The 26,392-nt window shown below is 38.7% G+C and overlaps 1 protein-coding gene across 1 annotated transcript in view; it reads right to left on the bottom strand.

Annotated features, from left to right (window-relative positions):
• HPGDS (hematopoietic prostaglandin D synthase) overlaps positions 1 to 26,392 on the bottom strand; it is a 104,179-nt gene that overhangs the window by 4,162 nt on the left and 73,625 nt on the right. Inside the window, exons 4-6 of the mRNA XM_054484816.2 lie at positions 16,047 to 16,139; positions 6,802 to 6,911; positions 236 to 334 (exon numbers count right to left, since the gene is read on the bottom strand). Of these exons, the coding sequence (XP_054340791.1) occupies positions 236 to 334; positions 6,802 to 6,911; positions 16,047 to 16,139 (302 nt within the window). The remainder of the gene's footprint in view (positions 1 to 235; positions 335 to 6,801; positions 6,912 to 16,046; positions 16,140 to 26,392) is intronic.

A 26,392-nucleotide genomic window follows, 5' to 3' on the forward strand; every position in this document is an offset into this window, starting at 1 on the left:
CTTTGATTTTTAGGATAGCTTTTTAAAGTTTTTGCTGCTAATATATAATTATATAAAATATAGTTCCAAAGTCAAATCTATTTTTTAAAAAGGTTTATTTAAAGAAGTTTAACCTTTGTTCTTGCTGTAAATTCTGTCCCCTCCCTATAGGTAACTTTTTTTCAGTAAGTTTTTATACTTCTTTTGGTTTGTCCTTTTATTTGCTTGAATTTTTTAAGATATAAAACATACTCACAGAGTTACCAATAAGCCACTCTCTCCCCCCTAAATATGTGTCCAAGTCTTGCATAAGATGAGGCGCATTATACGTGAGCAGCTCATTGAACATCTGCTCCTAGAAGGAGAAAATATCACTTTAAGAATAATGAGAAGAAAAGTAACATGATCTGAGGAGGAAGTAGATTTCTCCATCTTTATTCTCCCACATGAATTCAAGAAGAAAGAGAAGTAGCTAGATTTTTTATTCAAATTTATGACATGGAGATGTAGGTCTGATTCTCTATAGATGTGAATCATAGATGTGAATCTGGTTTGTATATTTCTCAAAAGCATTTTTACATATGCACTACCAAAATTATTTTGTGTTGGAACCAGGACATCAGAATGTCCTCAGAATGTCATCTCTTTATTGCTCATGGATTGAAAAAATAGTTTTTTGTCACCAGTTCTTACAGTTTCTTTGTGTATAATGACTAAATATTTTACCCACAAAATCTTATTTTTTCTTAAATTTACTAAAGCAAAAGGATTCTATTGTCTTTTTAGATTCCTAAAATTTCCCTCTTTCTTAACCTAGCTTTTTTAAAGCTAAATAATATAACTGAAGGTAAAGAAATTTATTTTATTTCGTAAGGCTAGACCCTTCTAGTTTGGCAGTTCTTCGTTCGCTATTGCGTTTATAATGAATCATGATCTTGGGCCTTTATGTATTTTCTCACTGGACTACCATTGTGCCTTATCAGATTTGTCTATCTTGAATATCATCTACAAAATGCATCATCTAGTTATCCCCTCAATATATAAACTAATATTATTTAAAAATTAACATCCTTAGGAAAATATATATAAAACATCCATTTTTTTAATTGTCATCATTTTTCTACTTGAAGCTCTGAAGACCAAATAATTTACTCAAGGCCTCTTTCTTGATAAGAGATGTTTGTTTATATATAAGAATTCTGCCTGTTTGAGTCTTGGTTATGAAATAGAAGCCAAACTCAAAAATATATATATATCATTTATTAATATGTCTAAATGATCTATAATGAAATCCAACTTTTATTAAGATAAGTCAGATAGTGGATACTGTACCAATTTGCTGATTTACTTGCTGTTATGATTATGACTTAGCTAGATGGTATATACTACCACAACATAATGCCTTATATTTGTAGAGTACATACAGGTTGAGCCTCCCTAGTCCAAAAATCCAAAATGCTCCAAAATCCAAGATGTTTTGAGCATGGGCGTGATGCCCAAAGGAAATGCTCAGGGGAACATCTCAGATGTCGGCTCTTGAGATTTGGTATGCTCAACCAGTAAGTATAATGCAAATATTCCAAAATCTGAAGAAAACCCCAATTCTGAAATGCTTCTGGTCCCAAGAATTTCAGATAAGGGATACTCAATATGTACTTACATATGTTTGCCAGATTTAAAAACCGAAGCTTATAAAGCTTGTCATGATTTTGACTTTATGTTCTTTCTCTTATTCTATAAAGTGCTCTGTGGTCAGTATATTCATAGTTTTAAAGAAAACATTAGTTATGAGTCTTTCTGCTGCTTACACAGAATTTGTAATCCCATTGAAGGGCAGTGAGTCGAGAACCATGTGGTGCTTGCCACAGGTCTGCTCACCTCAGTTGGCATCAGTCAGAAAAGTAATGGCCAATTTGATTGTTGGACAACTTTCCAAAAACTCCTGTGTGCACTCCTGGCAAATTCTGTTCTTCTAACGTGCATTTCCAGAGCTTCAGGTGCACCAGTGTTTGTGTACATGCAGAGTCAAATAAAACTCTTACATCTGTGCTATTGACTTCTCCTTGAGTCCAGATTCTCTTTGTAAGTTTGGTGAATTATTTCAGTCTAATGAAATGTAAATTAATAAACAGTATAATTAGTATTTAAGTTTCATTTTAAAGTACAATCAACCAAAATAACATAAAGAAGATAAGATTTGATTTCTTCTTTTTTCCAGATATGTTTTAAAAAATACATTTCCTGATCCATCCTAGATAGCCACTCCTTTACTTGATGGATTCAGAAATTTCTAGCCTCTCTTTTCAGAGAGTTATAAAGGAGGTTTTTTCACCCTGAGAAGTTGTTGCTATGAAAGTTTAACAAATGACTTTTAGAGAGGTTCGTATATTTCTCAAAAGCATTTTTATATGTGCACTACCAAAATTATTTTGTGTTGGAACCAGGACATCAGAATGTCCTCAGGCCTTCTCATTCTTCTTCCCCATCCTGTTCTTTAGATGAGGAAATGGAAACACAGATACATTAAATAACCAAAGTAACACTAATGGTAAGTTCAAAGATTGTCATGGTGACCAGTATCCAAAGACATCTTTTGCTTTTAATTCTTTTTTTATTGGAAATGGAATTTTTAGTAATAAATACTGTAAAATTGTGTATTTGGTAGATTTTTAAGCTGTATATGACAAGAATATATTCACTATCCATCTTAAGTGCATCAATATTCTGCCTTTGAAATTTTCACGTGACCACAAGATGGCAGCAATGTAGCCCACTACCAACAGTCTAAGAAATGAAATACAGAACGGTGCATTTTTCATTATATATTAGCCAAGTCCTGCTTGTTAATTAGATAGTCTATAGCTATCAGCAGTGTTTCTGCAACGTGTTCGGCCTTTGTATGATTTAATCATGAACTTGGATTGCTGTGTCCTTTGAAATTGTTTTTTTGAAATAGGTGGTATTAAGAGAGTTGTTATTCTAATACAAAGGTAGAGTGTTACTCTTATCATAAATGTTCGAAGAATATTTTCCTCTGGGAGGTGGCCTCTGTTATGGAGCCTCAGCCACAGAAATGTAGAAAATAGAAAAGTAGAGAAGAGCAAACTGATAAATTGATAGACTGCACATCAGGGGGGTCTTTGGTACATGGAACAAAAATCTTTAGACACTTTTAAATTGGAGAGCATCTGTTTCTACATTTATAATCATGTGTAAAATACAGATGCCATCTCCGACAAATAGTAAAAACAATTAACACCAAAGTATATAACACTATTAATTATAATAGTTAATATTTAACACTTCCTACCTAGCCATAGGCACATATGCTAACATTTAATCCTGCCAACATAGTTCAAAGTAGAGCCTGTTGTATCCCCACTTTACAACGAGTTTGAACTATAAATAGGGAGTTAAGTGACAGCTAGTAAGAAGGGAATCAGGATTCAAGCCTGGCAGTTTGACTCCAGAGCCTAAATGTACTTATGTCAAAAAGTTGTACTTCTATCATCAAAGCTGAGCTTTATTATTTCCTGGCTAGGCCTATATATATACGTGTGTGTGTGTGCAGACGCTACACACCTTACGTTTATATCATGGAGTTAGTCAATGTAAATACTTTTGTGTCCAGATATCTCTATTCAAATCAGAAGGTGCTAATTAAATAGTATTTGCTATAAATACTAAGTAGATAGTATGTGCTTAAATATGTGCTTAAGTAAATTGATAAGACTGCCTGCTATTTGTGCTGTGGCTTTCGGCTATAGGCTTTAGCTTTAACATGTACATAAATATTCATGCACAGCTGTTTTGAACAGCTGCTTGCACTGTGGTATTATACCCAGTGGTTAAGAACCTGGGGTTTGAGTCAGTGACGATTTGAATTCCTTCTGCACCACTTCTAGCTGAACAATTTTGGGTAAGTTGTTTACACTACATGAAACGCTTGTTTTCTTACCTGGAAGATGAGGATAACAACAGTTTCATTCTAAAGGAATGCTTAAATTAGTTACCAATTTAAGCAATTTTATACCTAGGTGATGAGGCTATGGGATCTAAATTCAGCTGTCTGGGCTCAGTTCACAGTTCTGTTAGTTGTGTGACTTTGGGCAACTCTAACTGCTGTTTCTCAGTGTCTTCATCTGGAAAGTGAGCATGACAATAAAAAGCACTTATCTTGAAGGGGGAGAAGGAGGGCTGACTGAGATAACACATAGAGCTGAGAGTAACACAGGCACATGGTGTGCATTTGATGAGTGTGGTTCTGATCACGTATTTAACAAGTGTGTAATGCCTACTACGTAAAAGGCACTGTGATGGCGGTGGGGGATCAGTTGAATAATACAGACATGATTCCTACCCCCCGATGCATCCAGCTTGAGGAGACAAACAACAAACAAGTAATCACACACCACCTGCCAGTCTCTTTAAAATAGAGGCTGTGATGAGCGTCCTAAAGGAAACCACTAGAAGCTGTAATAAAGATGTCTATTTAGAATTCTGCATAAAGATGAATAATTTGACAAATATATATCATTTTGCATTCATCTCAACCACAGTAATGAATATTTTTAAAAAGAACCCACAAGGAAGTGGAAAGAGGAGATAAGAGCAAACAAAATTTGAAGCTAGTAAGCAGATGGGTGAATGGCACCTGCAAAGGGAAAGCCAAGAACCAATCCCATCAACAACATGAAATCCTTAAATGGCTCAGGAAATGACCGGATATGTCTAGAACTGGGGTTAAGGAGGTTTGGGAGGGGATAAAATGAGGATTGTTGGAAAACTATTAAGTGGTTTTAGCATGGGATGTTCTTCATTTTACATTACTAGACAGCTGTCCCTTCCCCATTCTTAGTGGAAAACAGCCTAAGAATTTTTATAAATTTAGAAGCACAATATCAGAAATTTAGAACTCAAGGACTGATGAAGTTGAGAAATGCTTTCTAAAAGTAATGCAGAAAAGCCAAGAGATGGGAAATAGGAAAAGAGCCAACATCTGAATTACCGGAATTCTACTATAATGGAACAAAGAAAATAAAGGGGGAGGAAATCATTAATGAAAGAATTAAAGGAAATTTCCTTGAACTAAAGGACATGGGTCCCAGATTGAACGGACTCACCAAGGAAACAGCACAATGGATGAAAACAAGATCATACCAAGACTCATCATTGCAAAATTTTAGAACTCTAAGGGCACATGTTTTATAATCTTTCAGAGTGGAAAAAAAATAGGTCACATACAAAAGGTCAGTAGTTACACTGAATTCAAACTTCTCAACAGCCTTTCAAATACTAATGAAAAATTACTTTCATCAGAATTCTACACCCAGCCAAACTATAAAACAAGTTTGAGAATAAAATAAAAACATCTTTAGACAAATAAGGCCCCAAAAGCCCTAAATTTTATTTCCTATGACCAGTAAGCTCTTAGAGGACTGTTCCACAAAAGCAAGGAAAGAAAACAGGAGAATGAACCCAGGAAAATATTAAAAAAAAAAAAAAAATCCGGGGTGATAATAAAGATCTCAGGATGACAACTGTGACCAAGTATCTAGGACAACCATACCAGAGCGAAGCATTGTTACTCACAAGATAGACATATCCATACCATCTGTCATAATCATATCTGCTGTCATCAAACCTTCATTTTAACTTTTGGAATACTAGAGGATGTGCCCCCAAATAAACAACGGAGTAAACAAAGAAAGAAGGCAGCATCCAGGAACAGGACTCCAGCTCCACAGAATGGCATCACTGGAATAACAGCGAAGGGAATTCCAATGAAGAGAGCTGTGCAGAAAACCTAGAGAACTCGGCAAAGAATGGAAGTCTCCTAGACATAGAGCGCTCCAAGAAATATTGGAAATAACAGATGAACTGATATTACGTTGACCTTGTGAAAAATTGTATTGTCAGGCTATTGGATACTGTGGAAAGTCAGCAGTAAAAGTAAAAAGAAGCAAAAGAAAGCAATTACTAATTTTGAGGAAGAAAAGTGAGAAAGGAAATATTATAAAAGCATACTACAGTGCACAGTTCTGTGCATTATTTGCATAGCATACTAATCACAGGATATTTAACCTAAAAATTTTCACATCACAATATTGGGAGCTTGGTGAAAGGGAAGCAGAAAGGATGAGATGTAAGAGAAAAATTGTTATTACAGGTTGAGATCCCTTATCCAACATGCTTGGGAACAGAATTGTCTTCAATTCCAGACTTTTTCAGATTTTGGAATATTTGCATATACATAATGAGATACATAGGGGATGGGGCCTAAATCTAAACACCAAATTCATTTATGTTTCATTGACACCTTATACACATAGCCTGAAGGTAATTTTATACATTATTTTCAATAATTTTGCACATTTGCCAAAGTGTCTTAAGTACTTACATGTGGAATTTTCCACTTGTGCTGTCATCTTGGTGCTTAAAACGTTTTGGAGTTTGGGGCATTTTGGATTTCAGATTTTCAGGTTAGGAATGCTTAACCTGTACTATCATAAGTCTTGAGAAATCATTTACAATTGGTCAATCAGAGGAAGTCATATTTACATATCCTATAGAAATATGGAAATGTGTAAATCCTAAAGAAACTGCTAAACAAATTTTTAAAAGGGTTGCATCTGGGGAGGAGTTAATGCGAAGGGGTACAATAGGGAATTGCTGTACTTTATTTTAAACTTTTAAAATATAATTTGATATTTTAAAATTATACATATTGCTTTGATATTAAGGAACTTTCTACGGCACGTAACACAATGTCTGGCAGGTGGTGTGTAATTAATACTAGGAATAGCAAATGGATCACATTACTTTCACATCTTGCTTTTTCTCTGCCCAAGGAAAACATGACATGAAATCATCCAGTGTGTCCACGATAGCATCAACATGACATTGTTCCATTTCTGTGCTTCCAGCCAAATCTATGGAATAGAGAGAGGCCCATCAATATGTTTAATTTACTATATTAAAAAGTTTGTTTTTAATAGATAGTATATTCATATGGCTGAAAATTCAAAAGAGTATAAACAATATCCAGTGAAGACTAGCTTCCATCTACCACATTTTGCTCCCTTACCTACCTACCTTACTAGTACCACTTTAATTAGTATTCTTACATTATTTCTTTATGAAAATACAAGCAAATAAAAATATATATCCCACTAGATATGCTTCCTCATCCCATGTCCCCTACATATCTTTCTTTACAAGTACCCAAAGGGTGTACTTTTTTTTTTTTTTTTTTTTTTGGCTACATGGGGATTCCTTGAGGTAGAAGTGCCACAATTTATTATTTTTTTTTTATTATACTTTCAGTTTTAGGGTACATGTGCACAACGTGCAGGTTTGTTACATATGTATACATGTGCCATGTTGGTGTGCTGCACCCACTGACTCGTCATTTACATTAGGTATATCTCCTAATGCTACCCCTCCCGCCTCTCCCCACCCCACAACAGGCCCTGGTGTGTGATGTTCCCCTTCCTGTGTCCTCCTTCCTGTGTCCATGTGTTCTCATTGTTCAATTCCCACCTATGAGTGAGAAGAGTGAGAACATGCAGTGTTTGGTTTTCTGTCCTTGTGATAGTTTGCTGAGAATGATGGTTTCCAGCTTCATCCATGTCCCTACAAAGGACATGAACTCATCATTTTTTATGGCTGCATAGTATTCCATGGTGTATATGTGCCACATTTTCTTAATCCAGTCTATCATTGTTGGACATTTGACTTGGTTCCAAGTCTTTGCTATTGTGAATAGTGCCGCAATAAACATACGTGTGCATGTGTCTTTATAGCAGCATGATTTATAATCCTTTGGGTATATACCCAGTAATGGGATGGCTGGGTCAAATGGTATTTCTAGTTCTAGATCCCTGAGGAATCGCCACACTGACTTCCACAATTGTTGAACTAGTTTACAGTCCCACCAACAGTGTAAAAGTGTTCCTATTTCTCCACATCCTCTCCAGCACCTGTTGTTTCCTGACTTTTTAATGATTACCATTCTAACTGGTGTGAGATGATATCTCATTGTGGTTTTGACTCACATTTCTCTGATGGCCAGTGATGATGAGCATTTTTTCATGTATCTTTTGGCTGCGTAAATGTCTTCTTTTGAGAAGTGTCTGTTCATATCCTTCACCCACTTGTTGATGGGGTTGTTTGTTTTTTTTCATGTAAATGTGTTTGAGTTCTTTATAGATTCTGGATATTAGCCCTTTGTCAGATGAGTAGATTGCAAAAATTTTCTCCCATTCTGTAGGTTGCCTATTCACTCTGACAGTAGTTTCTTTTGCTGTGCAGAAGCTCTTTAGTTTAATTAGATCCCATTTGTCAATTTTGGCTTTTGTTGCCATTGCTTTTGGTGTTTTAGACATGAAGTCCGTGCCCATGCCTATGTCCTGAATGGTATTGCCTAGGTTTTCTTCTAGGGTTTTTATGGTTTTAGGTCTAACATTGAAGTCTTTAATCCATCTTGAATTAATTTTTGTATAAGGTGTAAGGAAGGGATCCAGTTTCAGCTTTCTACATATGGCTAGCCAGTTTTCCCAGCACCATTTATTAAATAGGGAATCCTTTCCCCATTTCTTGTTTTTGTCAGGTTTGTCAAAGATCAGATGGTTGTAGATGTGTGCTGTTATTTCTGAGGGCTCTGTTCTGTTCCACTGGTCTATATCTCTTTTTTGGTACCAGTATCATGCTGTTTTGGTTACTGTGGCCTTGTAGTATAGTTTGAAGTCAGGTAGCATGATGCCTCTAGCTTTGTTCTTTTTGCTTAGGATTGACTTGGCAAAGCAGGCTCTTTTTTGGTTCATTAAAGTATGAACTTTAAAGTAGTTTTTTCCAATTCTGTGAAGAAAGTCAGTGGTAGGTGGATGGGGATGGCATTGAATCTATAAATTACCTTGGGCAGTATGGCCATTTTCACAATATTGATTCTTCCTACCCATGAGCATGGAATGTTCTTCCATTTGTTTGTATCATCTTTTATTTTGTTGAGCAGTGGTTTGTAGTTCTCCTTGAAGAGGTCCTTCACATCCCTTGTAAGTTGGATTCCTAGGTATTTTATTCTCTTTGAAGCAATTGTGAATGGGAGTTCACTCATGATTTGGCTCTCTGTTTGTCTGTTATTGGTGTATAAGAATGCTTGTGATTTTTGTACATTGATTTTGTATCCTGAGACTTTACTGAAGTTGCTTATCAGCTTAAGGAGATTTTGGGCTGAGATGATGGGGTTTTCTAAATATACAATCATGTCATCTGCAAACAGGGACAATTTGACTTCCTCTTTTCCTTATTGAATACCCTTTATTTCTTTCTCTTGCCTGATTGCCCTGGCCAGAACTTCCAACACTATGTTGAATAGGAGTGGTGAGAGAGGGCATTCCTGTGTTGTGCCAGTTTTCAAAGGGAGTGCTTCCAGTTTTTGCCCATTCAGTATGATATTGGCTGTGGGTTTGTCATAAATAGCTCTTATTATTTTGAGATAGGTCCCATCAATACCTAATTTATTGAGAGTTTTTAGCATGAAGGGCTGTTGAATTTTGTCAAAGGCCTTTTCTGCATCTATTGAGATAATCATGTGGTTTTTGTCTTTGGTTCTGTTTATATGCTGGATTACATTTATTGATTTGAGTATGTTGAACCAGCCTTGCATCCCAGGGATGAAGCCCACTTGATCATGGTGGATAAGCTTTTTGATGTGTTGCTGGATTCAGTTTGCCAGTATTTTACTGAGGATTTTCCCATCGATGTTCATCAGGGATATTGGTCTAAACTTTTCTTTTTTTGTTGTGTCTCTGCCAGGCTTTGGTATCAAGATGATGCTGGCCTTATAAAATGAGTTAGGGAGGATTCCCTCTTTTTCTATTGATTGGAATAGTTTCAGAAGGAATGGTACCAGCTCCTCCTTGTATCTCTGGTAGAATTCGGCTGTGAGTCCGTCTGGTCCTGGACATTTTTTGCTTGGTAAGCTATTAATTATTGCCTCAATTTCAGAGCCTGTTATTGGTCTATTCAGAGATTCAACTTCTTCCTGGTTTAGTCTTGGGAGGGTGTATGTGTCGAGGAATTTATCCATTTCTTCTAGATTTTCTCGTTTATTTGCGTAGAGGTGTTTATAGTATTCTCTGATGGTAGTTTGTATTTCTGTGGGATCAGTGATGATATCCCCTTTATCGTTTTTTATTGCGTCTATTTGATTCTTCTCTGTTTTCTTCTTTATTAGTCTTGCTAGCAGTCTATCAATTTTTTTGATCTTTTCAAAAAATCAGCTCCTGGATTCATTGATTTTTTGAAGGGTTTTTTGTGTCTCTATCTCCTTCTGTTCTGCTCTGATCTTAGTTATTTCTTGCCTTCTGCTAGCTTTTGAATGTGTTTGCTCTTGCTTCTCTAGTTCTTTTAATTGTGATGTTAGGGTGTCGATTTTAGATCTTTCCTGCTTTCTCTTGTGGGCATTTAATGCTATAAATTTCCCTCTACACACTGCTTTAAATGTGTCCCAGAGATTCTGGTATGTTGTGTTTTTGTTCTCATTGGTTTCAAAAAACATCTTTATTTGTGCCTTCATTTCGTTATGTACCCAGTAGTCATTCAGGAGCAGGTTGTTCAGTTTCCATATAGTTGAGCGGTTTTGAGTGAGTTTCTTAATCCTGAGTTCTAGTTTGATTGCCTTGTGGTCTGAGAGACAGTTTGTTATCATTTCTGTTCTTTTACATTTGCTGAGGAGAGCTTTGCTTCCAACTATGTGGTCAGTTTTGGAATAAGTGCGGTGTGGTGCTGAGAAGAATGTATATTGTGTTGATTTGGGGTGGAGAGTTCTGTGGATGTCTATTAAGTCTGCTTGGTGCAGAGCTGAGTTCAATTCCTGGATATCCTTGTTAACTTTCTGTCTCGTTGATCTGTCTAATGTTGACAGTGGGGTGTTAAAATCTCCCATTATTGTTGTGTGGGAGTCTAAGTCTCTTTGTAGGTCTCTAAGGACTTAGTTTATGAAACTGGGTGCTCCTGTATTGGGCGCATATATATTTAGGATAGTTAGCTCTTCTTGTTGAATTGATCCCTTTACCATTATGTAATGGCCTTCTTTGTCTCTTTTGATCTTTGTTGGTTTAAAGTCTGTTTTATCAGAGACTAGGATTGCAACCCCTGCTTTTTTTTGTTTCCCATTTGCTTGGTAGATCTTCCTCCATCCCTTTATTTTGAGCCTATGTGTGTCTCTGCATGTTAGATGGGTTTCCTGAATACAGCACACTGATGGGTCTTGACTCTTTATCCAATTTGCCAGTCTGTGTCTTTTAATTGGAGCATTTAGGCCATTTACATTTAAGGTTAATATTGTTATGTGTGAATTTGATCCTGTCATTATGATGTTAGCTGGTTATTTTGCTCATTAGTTGATGCAGTTTCTTCCTAGCCTTGAAGGTCTTTACAATTTGGCACGTTTTTGCAGTGGCTGGTACTGGTTGTTCCTTTCCATGTTTAGTGCTTCCTTCAGGAGCTCTTGTAGGGCAGACCTAATGGTGACAAAATCTCTCAGCATTTGCTTGTCTGTAAAGGATTTTATTTCTCCTTCACTTATGAAGCTTAGTTTGGCTGGATATGAAATTCTGGGTTGAAAATTGTTTTCTTTAAGAATGTTGAATATTGGCCCCCACTCTCTTCTGGCTTGTAGAGTTTCTGCCGAGAGATCAGCTGTTAGTCTGATGGGCTTTCCTTTGTGGGTAACCTGACCTTTCTCTTTGGCTGCCCTTAACTTTTTTCCTTCATTTCAACTTTGGTGAATCTGACAATTATGTGTCTTGGAGTTGCTCTTCTCGAGGAGTATCTTTGTGGCGTTCTCTGTATTTCCTGAAGTTGAATGTTGGCCTGTCTTGCTAGGTTGGGGAAGTTCTCCTGGATAATATCCTGCAGAGTGTTTTCCAACTTGGTTCCATTCTCCCCGTCACTTTCAGGTACACCAATCAGACGTAGATTTGGTCTTTTCACATAGTCCCATATTTCTTGGAGGCTTTGTTGATTTCTTTTTATTCTTTTTTCTCTAAACTTCTCTTCTCACTTCATTTTGTTCATTTGATCTTCCGTCACTGATACTGTTTCTTCCAGCTGATCGATTCGGCTACTGAAGCTTGTGCATTCATCATGTAGTTCTCGTGCCATGGTTTTCAGTTCCATCAGGTCCTTTAAGGACTTCTCTGCATTGGTTATTCTAGTTAGCCATTCATCTAATCTTTTTTCAAGGTTTTTAAATTTCTTTGCCATGGGTTAAAACTTCCTCCTTTAGCTCGGAGAAGTTTGATCATCTGAAGTCTTCTTCTCTCAACTTGTCAAAGTCATTCTCTGTCCAGCTTTGTTCTGTTGCTGGTGAGGAACTGCGTTCCTTTGGAGGAGGAGAGGCGCCCTGATTTTTAGAATTTTCAGTTTTTCTGCTCTGTTTTTTCCCCATCTTTGTGGTTTTATCTACCTTTGGTCTTTGAAGATGGTGACATACAGATGGGGTTTTGGTGTGGATGTCCTTTCTGTTTGTTAGTTTTTCTTCTAACAGTCAGGACCTTCAGCTGCAGGTCTGTTGGAGTTTGCCGGAGGTCCACTCCAGACCCTGTTTGTCTGGTATCAGCAGCGGAGGCTGCAGAACAGCGAATATTGCTGAACAGCAAATGTTGCTGTGCTGCCTGATCATTCCTCTGGAAGTTTTGTCTCTGAGGGGTACCTGGCCATGTGAGGTATCAGTCTGCCCCTGCTGGGGGGTGCCTCCCAGTTAGGCTACTCAGGGGTCAGGAACCCACTTGAGGAGGCAGTCTGTCTGTTCTCAGATCTCAAGCTGCATGCTGGGAAAACAACTACTGTCTCCCAAGCTGTCAGACAGGGGCATTTAAGTCTGCAGAGGTTTCTGCTGCCTGTTGTTTGTCTATGCCCTGCCTCCAGAGGTGAAGTCTATGGAGGCAGACAGGCCTCCTTGAGCTGCGGTGGGCTCTACCCAGTTGGAGCTTCCCGGCAGCTTTGTTTACCTACTCAAGCCTCAGCAATGGTGGGCATCCCTCCCCCAGCCTCACTGCCGCCTTGCAGTTTGATCTCAGACTGCTGTGCTAGCAATGAAAGAGGCTCCCTGGGCGTAGGACCCTCTTAGCCAGGCACGGGATATAATCTCCTGGTGTGCCATTTGCTAAGACTGTCAGAAAAGCGCAGTATTAGGGTAGGAGTGACCCAATTTTCCAGGTGCTGTCTGTCTGTCACCCTTTTCCTTGGCTACGAAAGGGAATTCCATGACCCCTTACGCTTCCCGGGTGAGGCGATGCGTTGCCCTGTTTCAGCTCACGTTTGGTGCACTGCACCCACTGTCCTGCACCTACTGTCTGACAATCCCCAGTGAGACAATCCCCAGTACCTCAGTTGGAAATGCAGAAATCATTCATCTTCTGCGTCGCTCACTCTGGGAGCTGTAGACTGGAGCTGCTCCTATTCGGTCATCTTGGAACAGCCTCTCCCACAATTTATTTAACTAGCCTCAACTGATTAGGTTTGTTTCCAGTCTTTTGTTAACACAAGCAACACTGCAACAAATAACCTGTACCTACGTTATAATTTATTTTGTATAAAGAATTATTTTTATTTTTGCAGACGGTTTTTGTCAGGAGCATTTGTTTTCTGACTGGAGATTAAAATTTTTAAATAATAGAGGGTTTTTTTTTCTTTTGTCTCACTTGTTAATCATTATTTTTGGTAATAAATCATTGGTCTTCCTAAAAGTTTTCTCAATGGTGCCAATTTAAAATGCTTCTGTGTAGAAGCTTTCTAAAATGCATTGCTTTTGTAAAACTGTATAAATTTATTAAAAATTAAGAAACTGTATACTGACAGTGGATGAATTGTATGTAAATTATACCTCAATAAAGGTGTTAAAATCGGAAGAAAATTCTTGAGCAATTTAGAGTTCCTCTGTAAACTATATTTTTGTGTGTGTGATATTCAAAGGTTGATTATTCGTCTTTCTGACCTTGAATAGTCTTCAGAATTCTTCACTCATTTTCATCCCTACTTTGACTTCCACCTCAAGGCTTCAGCTAAAAATTTATGGAGGTGACTCCTTATTCAATATTTTTAGTCCTAAACCACAGGCTCATTTTTTCAGCCTCCTTTTGGATATATCTCTGATTACTCTTTTGGCCCCTGAACATTCTTCCACAAATCCTCAAATGCAGTCATCACACCTTTTCTCAAACCAGCTCTCCTTTTTTTACCCAACAAATAATTATGGGCCTCAACCGTGACTCAGCCCCAAGTAGTGGCTGTATATAGTAGCATTGAATAGAAGAGGTAAATTCCTTGCCTGCATGGCACACATGGTCATCTGGAGAAGGCAGACATTGAGGAGGGTATTGCAAGTTGAAAAAAGTATTTTAAACAGAAAAGCGAAAGAGACGAAAGAGAAGAGGAGAAGGAGGAAGAAAAGGAAGAAGTGGCAGTACATAGCACATTGAGAATGGCAAACTCTCCTGGTTAAATAGACTGCCTTCCACATGGCAATGTCTATCTACTGTCTCTAAGATGATTCTACATCCACAAATTTTTCATATTTTTCTTGGTCTCTCTTCTTTGCCATCTGGACCATTTCAATGATCTCCTAATATGCTTCCCTGCAGTAGCCACAATACAAATAACCACAATAATCTTCCCAAAATGCATAGCGGTAGTTATGCTGCTTTTCTAGATAAAAACCTACAATTGCGTAAGAAAAAAAGTCCATACTCTAGATCCTTCTAGATCTTTCTAATCAGATCCAATCTATTCTTCTAAGCATTTCTCTAATTCTCTTCCACCCGCAAATTTGAAGTTCATTCTTCTTCTCATGCCATTTTCTCTCTGCTTAGAATGTTCTAGCCCAGAGATTCTCAAAGTGAGATCCATGGACCACCTGCATCATCTGGGAAATTGTTGAGAATGCAAATTCTTGGGACCCACCCAAGGTCTACGGACTCAAAGTTGCACAAAGTGTATTTTAATGAGCATCCGGGTGACCCTGATGCACATAAAGTTTGAAAAGCACTGCCCAGGTCCAAGTCTTCCTCTTGAAATTCTAGCTATCTTTGAGCCTAAACCTAAATGTCATTTTCACTTTAAAGCCTAATTTCCCCGGTCATAAATAATTTCCATTTCTTCTAAACTTTCAAAATAACTTTATTTGTTGAAACATGTTAGTGTAACACAAAACTTTGTATTTTTAAAATACACTATTTCATTCCAAAATGAGGTTTAGTATTCATGGCCCATTTTATTTGTGAGCTAACTATGTATGTATCTATGGCTTGGATCATAGCAGTGGCAATGGTGGTGGGGAGATAGGTTTGAGAGAATGGTGATTCTACAGATTGATTGAAAGAAACGAGCTTTAAAAGAAGCCAAAAGTAGCTTTTGGCTCAAAAAGGGTGTGAGAATAATTTGAGAGAAGAGAGAAGAAGATAATGGAGCATAGGATGGGAGAAAGTGTGTCAGGCAAAAACAAGAACAGTTTCTATTGTTTCTCTTCTAATATCATGGGTGTGGGCACTAATGCAACAATCCAGAAGCCAACTATCCCCTTCAAGTTTCCTCAGATGGCACTGAGTGGAAGCAAAGAAACTCCCTATTGTTTTCAGCATGATTAGGATGAAGGACATTACTGAGTATATAATTTTAATAGTCTAAGAAATTTCAACCTCCATATGCCATATGTATTTTCTGCTAAGTAATTTTCTCTAACAACTTACAATATGCATACTAGCCAAAGTTTGGAATGAAACATACCTGTCCAATTTTTCAGCTAAACTCCAAAAAGGGCTTGGAGAGCAAACAGATGGTAAGGCAGGAAAAGCAGGAGGCGATATAAAATAAAATTGTCTAATTGTCCAGGGAACTCATGGAAAGTTAAACTGATACAGGTGGTATATTTATACTTTTCTCTTATTTAATTCCATTCTTATTTGTACTATAGTATGCTATGCTACAGTCATTTAATGAATGTTGAATATATATCATGTGTTTGTTTCAGTTATCAAAAACCTTAAGCACAATAAACATGTTACCTGTGTTTTTGGTCAAATATCTTGCTATTGCTAGGCTCTGGTGAAGGGTAAGTCCATCAACTTCCAAAATGGGGATTTTTCCAAATGGGAGAGCTTAAAATAAAATGAGCAAAGAATTAACTTCATAACAAAACCAGAAGTTATATTACTTCCATTTTTACTGATCATTGTGAAAACAAAGCATGATTTTATGAAATCATGAAATTCTTAAATATTTTTAAAGGAACACTTGACAACCTGTAGTGGAATATTTACATTTTATAAGTTTTGTTTAAGTTGTTAGAAAACCTGATTTAAAATTAGTGACAGAATTGGTTCTTAAGCCCAGGTTTATAATGACACCATATACTATACTGTATTTTACATGCTTACTGTTAAAAAATTAATTGTAAAGGTTCATTATTTTTTGTAGCCTCAATTGCAGATTATTAAAATCGTAGTCTGAGGATTATGAAGAGTTTGATTTCCATATTGAATTATGGTAAAAACTTAGCCATAGCTTTTTAAAACTAATACATAATAATTGCACATACTATGGGGTACATGATACATGCACACAATGTAATGATCAAGAAATTTTTTATTTCTTATTTAATTTCTTCATTGACCTAGTGATTCAGGACCATGTTGTTTAATTTCCATATATTTGTATAGTTTCCAAAGCTCTTTTTATTATTGATTTCTAGTTTTATTCCATTGTGGTCTGAGAAAATACTTTATATAATTTCAATTTTTAAAAATTTAAAAAAATGTATTGAGATGTGTTTTGTGGCTTAACATATGGCCCATCCTGTGTGCTGCTAAGAATGTGTAGTCTGTAGCTTATGGATAAAAAAAATTTTTTTTTGAGATGGAGTCTCACTCTGTCACTGAGGCTGGAGTGCAGTGGTGCGATCTCGGCTCACTGCAACTTCCACCTCCCAGGTTCAAGTGTTCTCCTGCCTCAGCCTTCTGAGTAGCCAGGACTACAGGTTCGTGCCACCACACCCAGATAAGTTTTGTATTTTTAGTAGAGATGGGGTTTTGCTATGTTGGCCAGGCCGGTCTTGAATTCCTGACCTCAAGCGATCCACCTACCTCAGCCTCCCAAAGTGCTAGGATTACAGGCGTGAGCAACCATGCCCGGCCTATGGATGAAATGTTCTGTAAATGTCTGTTAGGTCCTTTTGGTCTATAGCGCAGATTCAGCCCAATATTTCTTTGTTGGTTTTCTGGCTAGATTATCTGTCCAGTGCTGACAGGAAAGGGTTGACATACCCAACTTTTATTACGTTAGGATCTATTTCTAACTTTAGTTCTAACAATATTTGCTTCATATATTTGGGTGCACATATACTTACAATTGTTATATCTTGCTGAATTGACCACTTTATTATTATATAATGACTTTTTCTCTTTTTACATTTTTTACTTAAAGTCTATTTTGTCTGCTATAAACATTGCTACTCCTGCATGCTTTTGGTTTCTGTTTGTATGGAATATTTTTTTCCATTCCTTCATTTCTAGTCTATATGTGTCTTTTCAGGTGAACGGAGTTAATTGTAGGCAGCAGATAGTTGGCTTTTATTTTGTTTTTGATTCAGCCACTTTGTATCTTTTTAATTGGGGAATTTAAATCATTTATATTCATTGATAGATAAGGGCTTATTTATCTTTGTGATTTAGTGGTTATCTATAGTAATAACTTATGATTTATTTCTCTTTCTCATTTATGTATCTGCTCTACCAGTTAGTTTTATACTTTCATGTGTTTTCACGATGGTAGATATCATCCTTTTACTTCCAGATGTAGGGCTTCCTTAAGCATTTCTTGTAGGAACAGTCTATTGGTGATACATTTCCTCAGTTTTTGCTTGTGTGAGAAAGACTATTTCTCCTTCATTTTTGTATTATACTTTAAGTTCTAGGGTACATGTGCACAACGTACAGTTTTGTTACATGGGTATACATGTGCCGTGTTGGTGTGCTGCACCCATTAACTCATCATTTACATTAGATATATCTCCTAATGCTATCCCTCCCCCCTACCCCCACCCCACAACAGGCCCCAGTGTGTGATGTTCCCCTTCCTGTGTCCAAGTGTTCTCACTGTTCAGTTCCCACCTATGAGTGAGAACATGCAGTGTTTGGTTTTCTGTCCTTGCGATAGTTTGCTGAGAATGATGGTTTCCAGCTTCACCCATGTCCCTACAAAAGACATGAACTCACCCTTTTTTATGGCTGCATATTATTCCATGGTATATCTGTACCACATTTTCTTAATCCAGTCTAACATTGATGGACATCTGGGTTGGTTCCAAGTCTTTACTATTGTTAATAGTGCCGCAATAAACATACATGTGCATGTGTCTTTATGGTAGCGTGATTTATAATCCTTTGGGTATATACCCAGTAATGGGATCACTCAGCCAAATGGTATTTCTATATCTAGATCCTTGAGGAATCACCACACTGTCTTCCACAATGGTTGAACCAGTTTACAGTCCCACCAACAGTGTAAAAGTGTTCCTATTTCTCCACATCCTCTCCAGCACCTGTTGTTTCCTGACTTTTTAATGATCGCCATTCTAACTGGTGTGAGATGGTATCTAATTGTGGTTTTGATTTGCATTTCTCTGATGACCAGTGATGATGAGCATTTTTTCATGTGTCTGTTGACTGCATAAATGTCTTTTTTTGAGAAGTGTCTGTTCATATCCTTCACCCACTTGTTGATGGGGTTGTTTGATTTTTTTCTTGTAGATTTGTTTTAAGTTCTTTGTAGATTCTGGATATTAGTCATTTGTCAGATGGATAGATTGCAAAATTTTTCCCCATTCTGTAGGTTGCCTGTTCACTCTGATGGTAGTTTCTTTTGCTGTGCAGAAGCTCCTTAGTTTAATTAGATCCCATTTGTCAATTTTGGATTTTGTTGCCATTGCTTTTGGTGTTTTAGACATGAAGTCCGTGCCCATGCCTATGTCCTGAATGGTATTGCCTAGGTGTTCTTCTAGACTTTTTATGGTTTTAGGTCTAACATTGAAGTCTTTAATCCATCTTGAATTAATTTTTGTATAAGGTGTAAGGAAGGGATCCAGTTTCAGCTTTCTACATATGGCTAGCCAGTTTTCCCAGCACCATTTATTAAATAGGGAATCCTTTCCCCATTTCTTGTTTTTGTCAGGTTTGTCAAAGATCAGATGGTTGTAGATATGTGCTGTTATTTCTGAGGGCTCTGTTCTGTTCCATTGGTCTATATCTCTTTTTTGGTACCAGTATCATGCTGTTTTGGTTACTGTGGCCTTGTAGTATAGTTTGAAGTCAGGTAGCATGATGCCTCCAGCTTTGTTCTTTTTGCTTAGGATTGACTTGGCAATGCAGGCTCTTTTTTGGTTCATTAAAGTATGAACTTTAAAGTAGTTTTTTCCAATTCTGTGAAGAAAGTCAGTGGTAGGTGGATGGGGATGGCATTGAATCTATAAATTACCTTGGGCAGTATGGCCATTTTCACAATATTGATTCTTCCTGCCCATGAGCATGGAATGTGCTTCCATTTGTTTGTATCATCTTTCATTTTGTTGAGCAGTGGTTTGTAGTTCTCCTTGAAGAGGTCCTTCACATCTCTTGTAAGTTGGATTCCTAGGTATTTTATTCTCTTTGAAGCAATTGTGAATGGGAGTTCACTCATGATTTGGCTCTCTGTTTGTCTGTTATTGGTGTATAAGAATGCTTGTGATTTTTGTACATTGATTTTGTATCCTGAGACTTTACTGAAGTTGCTTATCAGCTTAAGGAGATTTTGGGCTGAGATGATGGGGTTTTCTAAATATACAATCATGTCATCTGCAAACAGGGACAATTTGACTTCCTCTTTTCCTAATTGAATACCCTTTATTTCTTTCTCCTGTCTGATTGCCCTTGTCAGAACTTCCAACACTATGTTGAATAGGAGTGGTGAGAGAGGGCATCCCTGTGTTGTGCCAGTTTTCAAAGGGAATGCTTCCAGTTTTTGCCCATTCAGTATGATATTGGCTGTGGGTTTGTCATAAATAGCTCTTATTATTTTGAGATAGGTCCCATCAATACCTAATTTATTGAGAGTTTTTAGCATGAAGGGCTGTTGAATTTTGTCCAAGGCCTTTTCTGCATCTATTGAGATAATCATATGGTTTTTGTCTTTGGTTCTGTTTAGGTGATGGATTTCATTTATTGATTTGAGTATGTTGAACCAGCTTTGCATCCCAGGGATGAAGCCAACTTGATCTTGGTGGATAAGCTTTTTGATGTGCTGCTGGATTCGGTTTGCCAGTATTTTATTGAGGATTTTCCCATCAATGTTCATCAGGGATATTGGTCTATAATTCTCTTTTTTTGTTGTGTCTCTGCCAGGCTTTGGTATCAGGGTGATGCTGGCCTCATAATATGAGTTAGGGAGGATTCCCTTTTTCTATTGATTGGAATAGTTTCAGAAGGAATAGTACTAGCTCCTCCTTGTATCTCTGGTAGAATTTGGCTGTGAATCCATCTGGTCCTGGACTTTTTTTGGTTGGTAGGCTATCAATTATTGCCTCAATTTCAGAGCCTGTTATTGGTCTATTCAGGGATTCAACTTCTTCCCGGTTTAGTCTTGGGAGGTTGTATGTGTCCAGCAATTTATCCATTTCTTCTAGATTTTCTAGTTTATTTGTTTAGAGGTGTTTATAGTATTCTCTGATGGTACTTTGTATTTCTGTGGGATCGGTGGTGATATCCCCTTTATCATTTTTTATTGTGTCTATTTGATTCTTCTCTCTTTTCTTCTTTATTAGTTTTGCTAGCAGTCTATCAATTTTTTGGATCTTTTCAAAAAATAAGCTCCTGGATTCACTGATTTTTTGAAGTGTTTTTTGTGTCTCTGTCTCCTTCAGTTCTGTTCTGATCTTACTTATTTCTTGCCTTCTGCTAGCTTTTGAATGTGTTTGCTCTTGCTTCTCTAGTTCTCTTAATTGGGATGTTAGAGTGTCGATTTTAGGTCTTTCCTGCTTTCTCTTGTGGGCATTTAGTGCTATAAATTTCCCTCTACACACTGCTTTAAATGTGTCCCAGAGATTCTGGTACATTGTGTCTTTGTTCTCATTGGTTTCAAAGAACATCTTTATTTCTGCCTTCATTTTGTTACGTACCCAGTAGTCATTCAGGAGCAGGTTGTTCAGTTTCCATGTATTTGTGCAGTTTTGAGTGAGTTTCTTAATCTTGAGTTCTAGTTTGGTTGCACTGTGGTCTGGGAGACAGTTTGTTGTGACTGCTGTTCTTTTACATTTGCTGAGGAGTGCTTTACTTCCACCTATGTGGTCAGTTTTGGAATAAGTGCGGTGTGGTGCTGAGAAGAATGTATATTCTGTTGATTCAGGGTGGAGAGTTCTGTAGATGTCTATTAGTTCTGCTTGGTGCAGAGCTGACTTTAAGTCCTGGACATCATTGTTAACCTTCTTTCTCACTGATCTGTCTAATATTGACAATGAAGTGTTAAAGTCTCCCATTATTATTGTGTGGGAGCCTAAGTCTCTTTGTAGGTCTCTAAGGACTTGCTTTATGAATCTGGATGCTCCTGTACTAGGTGCACATATATATAGGATAGTTAGCTCTTCTTGTTGAATTGATCCCTTTACCATTATGTAATGGCCTTCTTTATCTCTTTTGACTTATGTTGGTTTGAAGTCTGTTTTATCAGAGAGTAGGATTGCAACCCCTGCTTTTTTTTTGTTTTCCATTTGCTTGGTAGATCTTCCTCCATCCCTTTATTTTGAGCCTATGTGTGTCTCTGCATGTTAGATGGGTTTCCTGAATACAGCACACTGATGGGTCTTGACTCTTTATCCAATTTGCCAGTCTGTGTCTTTTAATTGGAGCATTTAGGCCATTTACATTTAAGGTTAATATTGTTATGTGTGAATTTGATCCTGTCATTATGATGTTACTGGTTATTTTGCTCATTAGTTGATGCAGTTTCTTCCTAGCCTTGAAGGTCTTTACAATTTGGCATGTTTTTGCAGTGGCTGGTACCGGTTGTTTCTTTCCATGTTTAGTGCTTCCTTCAGGAGCTCTTGTAAGCAGGCCTGGTGTTGACAAAATCTCTCAGCATTTGCTTGTCTGTAAAGGATTTTATTTCTCCTTCACTTGTGAGGCTTAGTTTGCCTGGATATGAAATTCTGGGTTGAAAATTGTTTTCTTTAAGAATGTTGAATATTGGCCCCCACTCTCTTCTGGCTTGTAGAGTTTCTGCTGAGAGATCCGCTGTTAGTCTGATGGGCTTCCCTTTGTGGGTAACCTGACCTTTCTCTCTGGTTGCCCTTAACATTTTTTCCTCAATTTCAACCTTGGTGAATCTGACAATTATGTGTCTTGGAGTTGTTCTTCTCGAGGAATGTCTTTGTGGTATTCTCTGTATTTCCTGAAATTGAATGTTGGCCTGTCTTGCTAGGTTGGGGAAGTTCTCCTGGATAATATCCTGAAGAGTGTTTTCCGGCTTGGTTCCATTCTCCCCATCACGTTTAGGTACGCCAATCAAATGTAGATCTGGTCTTTTCACATAGTCCCATGTTTCTTGGAGACTTTGTTCTTTTCTTTTTACTCTTTTCTCTCTAAACTTCTCTTCTCACTTCATTTCATGAATTTGATCTTCAATCACTGATACCCTTTCTTCCGCTTGATCAAAACGGCTACTGAAGCTTGTGCATGCATCACGATGTTCTCATCCCATGGTTTTCAGCTCCATCAAGTCATTTAAGGTCTTCTCTACACTGTTTATTCTAGTTAACCATTCGTCTAATCTTTTTTCAAGGTTTTTAGCTTCCTTGCGATGAGTGAAAACATACTCCTTTAGCTCAGAGAAGTTTGTTACTACTGACCTTCTGAAGCCTACTTCTGTCAGCTCGTCAAAGTCATTCTCCATCCAGCTTTGTTCCATTGCTGGGGAGGAGCTGCGATCCTTTGGACAAGAAGAGGTGCTCTGATTTTTAGAATTTTCAGCTTTTCTGCTCTGGTTTCTCCCCGTCTTTGTGGTTTTATCTACCTTTGGTCTTTGATGATGGTGACCTAAAGATTGGGTTTTGGTGTGGATGTCCTTTTTGTTGATGTTGATGCTATTCCTTTCTGTTTGTTAGTTTTCCTTCTAATAGTCAGGTCCCTAAGCTGCAGGTCTGTTGGAGTTTGCTGGAGGTCCACTCCAGACCCTGTTTGCCGGAACATCACCAGCGGAGGCTGTAGAATGGCAAATATTGCAGAACAGCAAATATTGCTGCCTAATCCTTCCTCTGGAAGCTTCATCTCAGAGGGACACCCAGCTGTATGTGGTGTCAGTCAGCCCCTACTGGGAGCTGTCTCCCAGTTAGGCTACTCACGGGTCAGGGACCCACTTGAGGAGGCACTCTGTCCATTCTCAGAACTCAAACACCATGCTGGGAGAACCACTGCTCTCTTCAGAGCTGTCAGACAGGAATGTTGAAGTCTGGAGAAGTTTCTGCTGCCTTTTGTTCAGCTATGCACTGCCCCCAGAGGTGGAGTCTACAGAGGCAGGCAGGCCTTCTTGAGCTGCAGTGGGCTCCACCCAGTTCGAGCTTCCCAGCCACTTTGTTTACCTATTCAAGCCTCAGCAATGGCAGATGCCCCTCCCCTAGCTAGGCTGCTGCCTTGCAGTTCGATCTCGAACTGCTGCGCAAGCAGTGAGCAAGGCTCTGTGGGCATGGGACCCACTGAGCCAGGCACGGGATATAATCTCCTGGTGTGCCATTTGCTAAGACTATTGGAAAAACCCAGTATTTGGGTGGCAGTGTCCCAATTTCCCAGATACAGTCTGTCACAGCTTCCTTTGGCTAGGAAAGGGAAATCCCCCAACACCTTGTGCTTCCTGGGTGAGGCGATGCCCCACCCTGCTTCAGCTTGCCCTCCATGGGCTGCACCCACTGACCAACCAGTCCCAGTGAGATGAACCAGGTACCTCAGTTGGAAATGCAGAAATCACCCATCTTCTGCGTCAATCATGCTGGGAGCTGCAGACCGGAGCTGTTCCTATTTAGCCATCTTGGAACAGATCTGTCCTTCATTTTTGAAGGATAGCTTTGCTGGTCATAGTATTCTTGGCTGGCAGGTTTGTTTTTTGTTTTTTGTTTTTTGTTTTTTGTTTTCAGCACTTTGAACATATCGTTCCATTGTCTCCTGGCCTGTAAAATTTCTGCTGAGAAATCTCCTGTTAGTCTGATGGGGATTCCTTTACATATGACTTGACACTTTTCTCTTGCTATTTTTGGAATTCTCTTTGTCCTTGAGGACAAAGTCAAACTTGACAACTTGACAAACTTGACAGTTTGACTTTAATGTTTAATGACTTTAATGTTGAATCTATACCTGAGCTTAATGTATCTGGAAGTCTAAATCTCTTGCTAGACTTGGGAAGTTTTAACTATCATTTTGTTAATTGGTTTTCTATGCCTTTGTCCATCTCTTCTCCTTCTGGAATTCCCAAAATCCCCAAATTCAAACATTTGGTTGCTTTATGGTTTCCCAAATGATGTAATGCAGGCTTTCTTCATCCTTTTTTCATTCTTTTATTTTATTTTTTTCTTTGGTCTGACTGGGTTATTTCAAAAGACCTGTCTTCAAGTTCAGAAATTCTTCTGCTTGATCTAGTCTATTGTTGAAGCTCTAGTTGTATTTTTTTTATTTCATTCATTGAATTCTTTAGCTCCAGAATTCTGTTTGGATATTTTTTGTAATATCTATCTGTTATATTGAATTTCTCATTCAGATCATTGTCTTCCTGATTTCTTTGTATTATCTGTATTCTTTTGTATCTCACTGAGTTTCTTTAATACCATTATTGTCAATTCTTTTTCAGGCATTTCACGTATTTCCTTTTTTATGGAATTGGTTACTGGAGAATTATTGGGTTCCTTTGGAGATGTCCCATTTCCTTGCTTTTTCATATTTCTTGTGTCTTTATGTTGATTTCTGTGCATCTGGTATAATAGTCGCTCCTTTCAGTTTTATGGATTGATTTTTGTAGGGAAAGCCTTTTTCCTATAGATGTATCTATAGTGTTGGTTGGGTAGGGTACTTTAGCTTTGTTTCTAAGTAGGTGCAATAATGTAGTCTTCATATGATTTCTTCAGCTATAGTCAGAGTCAGTGGTGTCTGTGAGTTTCTCAGTGGCTTAGGCTGTAGTTATTAGTGGAGGCTGTGGTGAGGCTTTGCTCAGGAGGGAGATGCCAAGTGGACTCATCCTCAGGCACTAGCGGTGGCTACAGTGGCCTGGGTGTGTGGATTCCTAGGCCCCTGAATGGGATGCACTGGTACCAGCAGTGCTGGGTAAGGCAGATCCAGCCCCCTAGACAATGCTTGTGAGTCCCAATGACAGTGGCAAGCAGAACAGGTGACCTCAGGCCCCTGGATGATGTGCACAAGCACTGGTGGTGGCTGGTGGAGTAGGCTGATCCTCAGGCCACTGGACAATGCATTCAGGAATTGGCAGCAGCAGTGACAGGCAAGATAGGCCTGTCCTCAGGTCTCCTGAGAGTGCATGTTTGCACCAGTGGCAGCAGGCAGGGCACGTTGATCCCCAGACCCCTGGATAATGTGCTTGGGTGCCAGTGGCAGTGGTAGTGGGTGGGGTGGGCTGGTCCTCAGGCCCCCAGATGGTGCACATAAATGCTAGTGGTGATGAGTGTGGCAGTACTCTCCTCAGGTCCTGGAATGGCATATTGGTGAGCTGGTCCCCAGGCTTCATAAAGGTGCATGAAGATACATTGTGGCCCTGATACTAGAGAAGGTATGGTTGCTGTCTGTGGCAACAGCCCCAGGCAGGCAGCTCTCAGACTCTGGAGAGTGCATGCTTTAGCTTCCTGTGTTACAGCAGCAGCCTCTCTGGTATGCTACACTGTCTATTCTCAAAGGTTTGGGACACTACATGGGCTAAAGTGCTGGGGACCCAGCCACAACACTAAGTGAAGCCAGCATTGCAATGCTGCAGCCCTCTGGGTTGTTGTGGGGGGATGTCAGCAGGGCTCCAGGGATGTGGAGATGCACAGGCTTTTGGGTTCCAGGGCAAGATATAATCTGGTAGGGACTAGCTCTCCAAGTGGCACCATGATGCAGCTACTTGGGTCTCAGGGGGTGTGTAGGACACAGAACAAACTTCCTCTCTGGAACAATGTACTCACATGGACTCCAGGCACTCCCTACCCTAGTATCAGGGACCATAAGGCCCAGGGAGGCTCTCCCATGGCTAGAATTGCAGGAGTCTGCGGAGTAAATGTGGAGCACTGGGGATATCTCTCTTACCTTTTCCCCACAATGGGGAGTCCCTCCTGGCTCCAAGCTGATTCCAGCCACGT

This window comes from Pongo pygmaeus, chromosome 3 (genome assembly GCF_028885625.2).
Source record: "Pongo pygmaeus isolate AG05252 chromosome 3, NHGRI_mPonPyg2-v2.0_pri, whole genome shotgun sequence".
Classification (NCBI taxonomy): domain Eukaryota; kingdom Metazoa; phylum Chordata; class Mammalia; order Primates; family Hominidae; genus Pongo; species Pongo pygmaeus.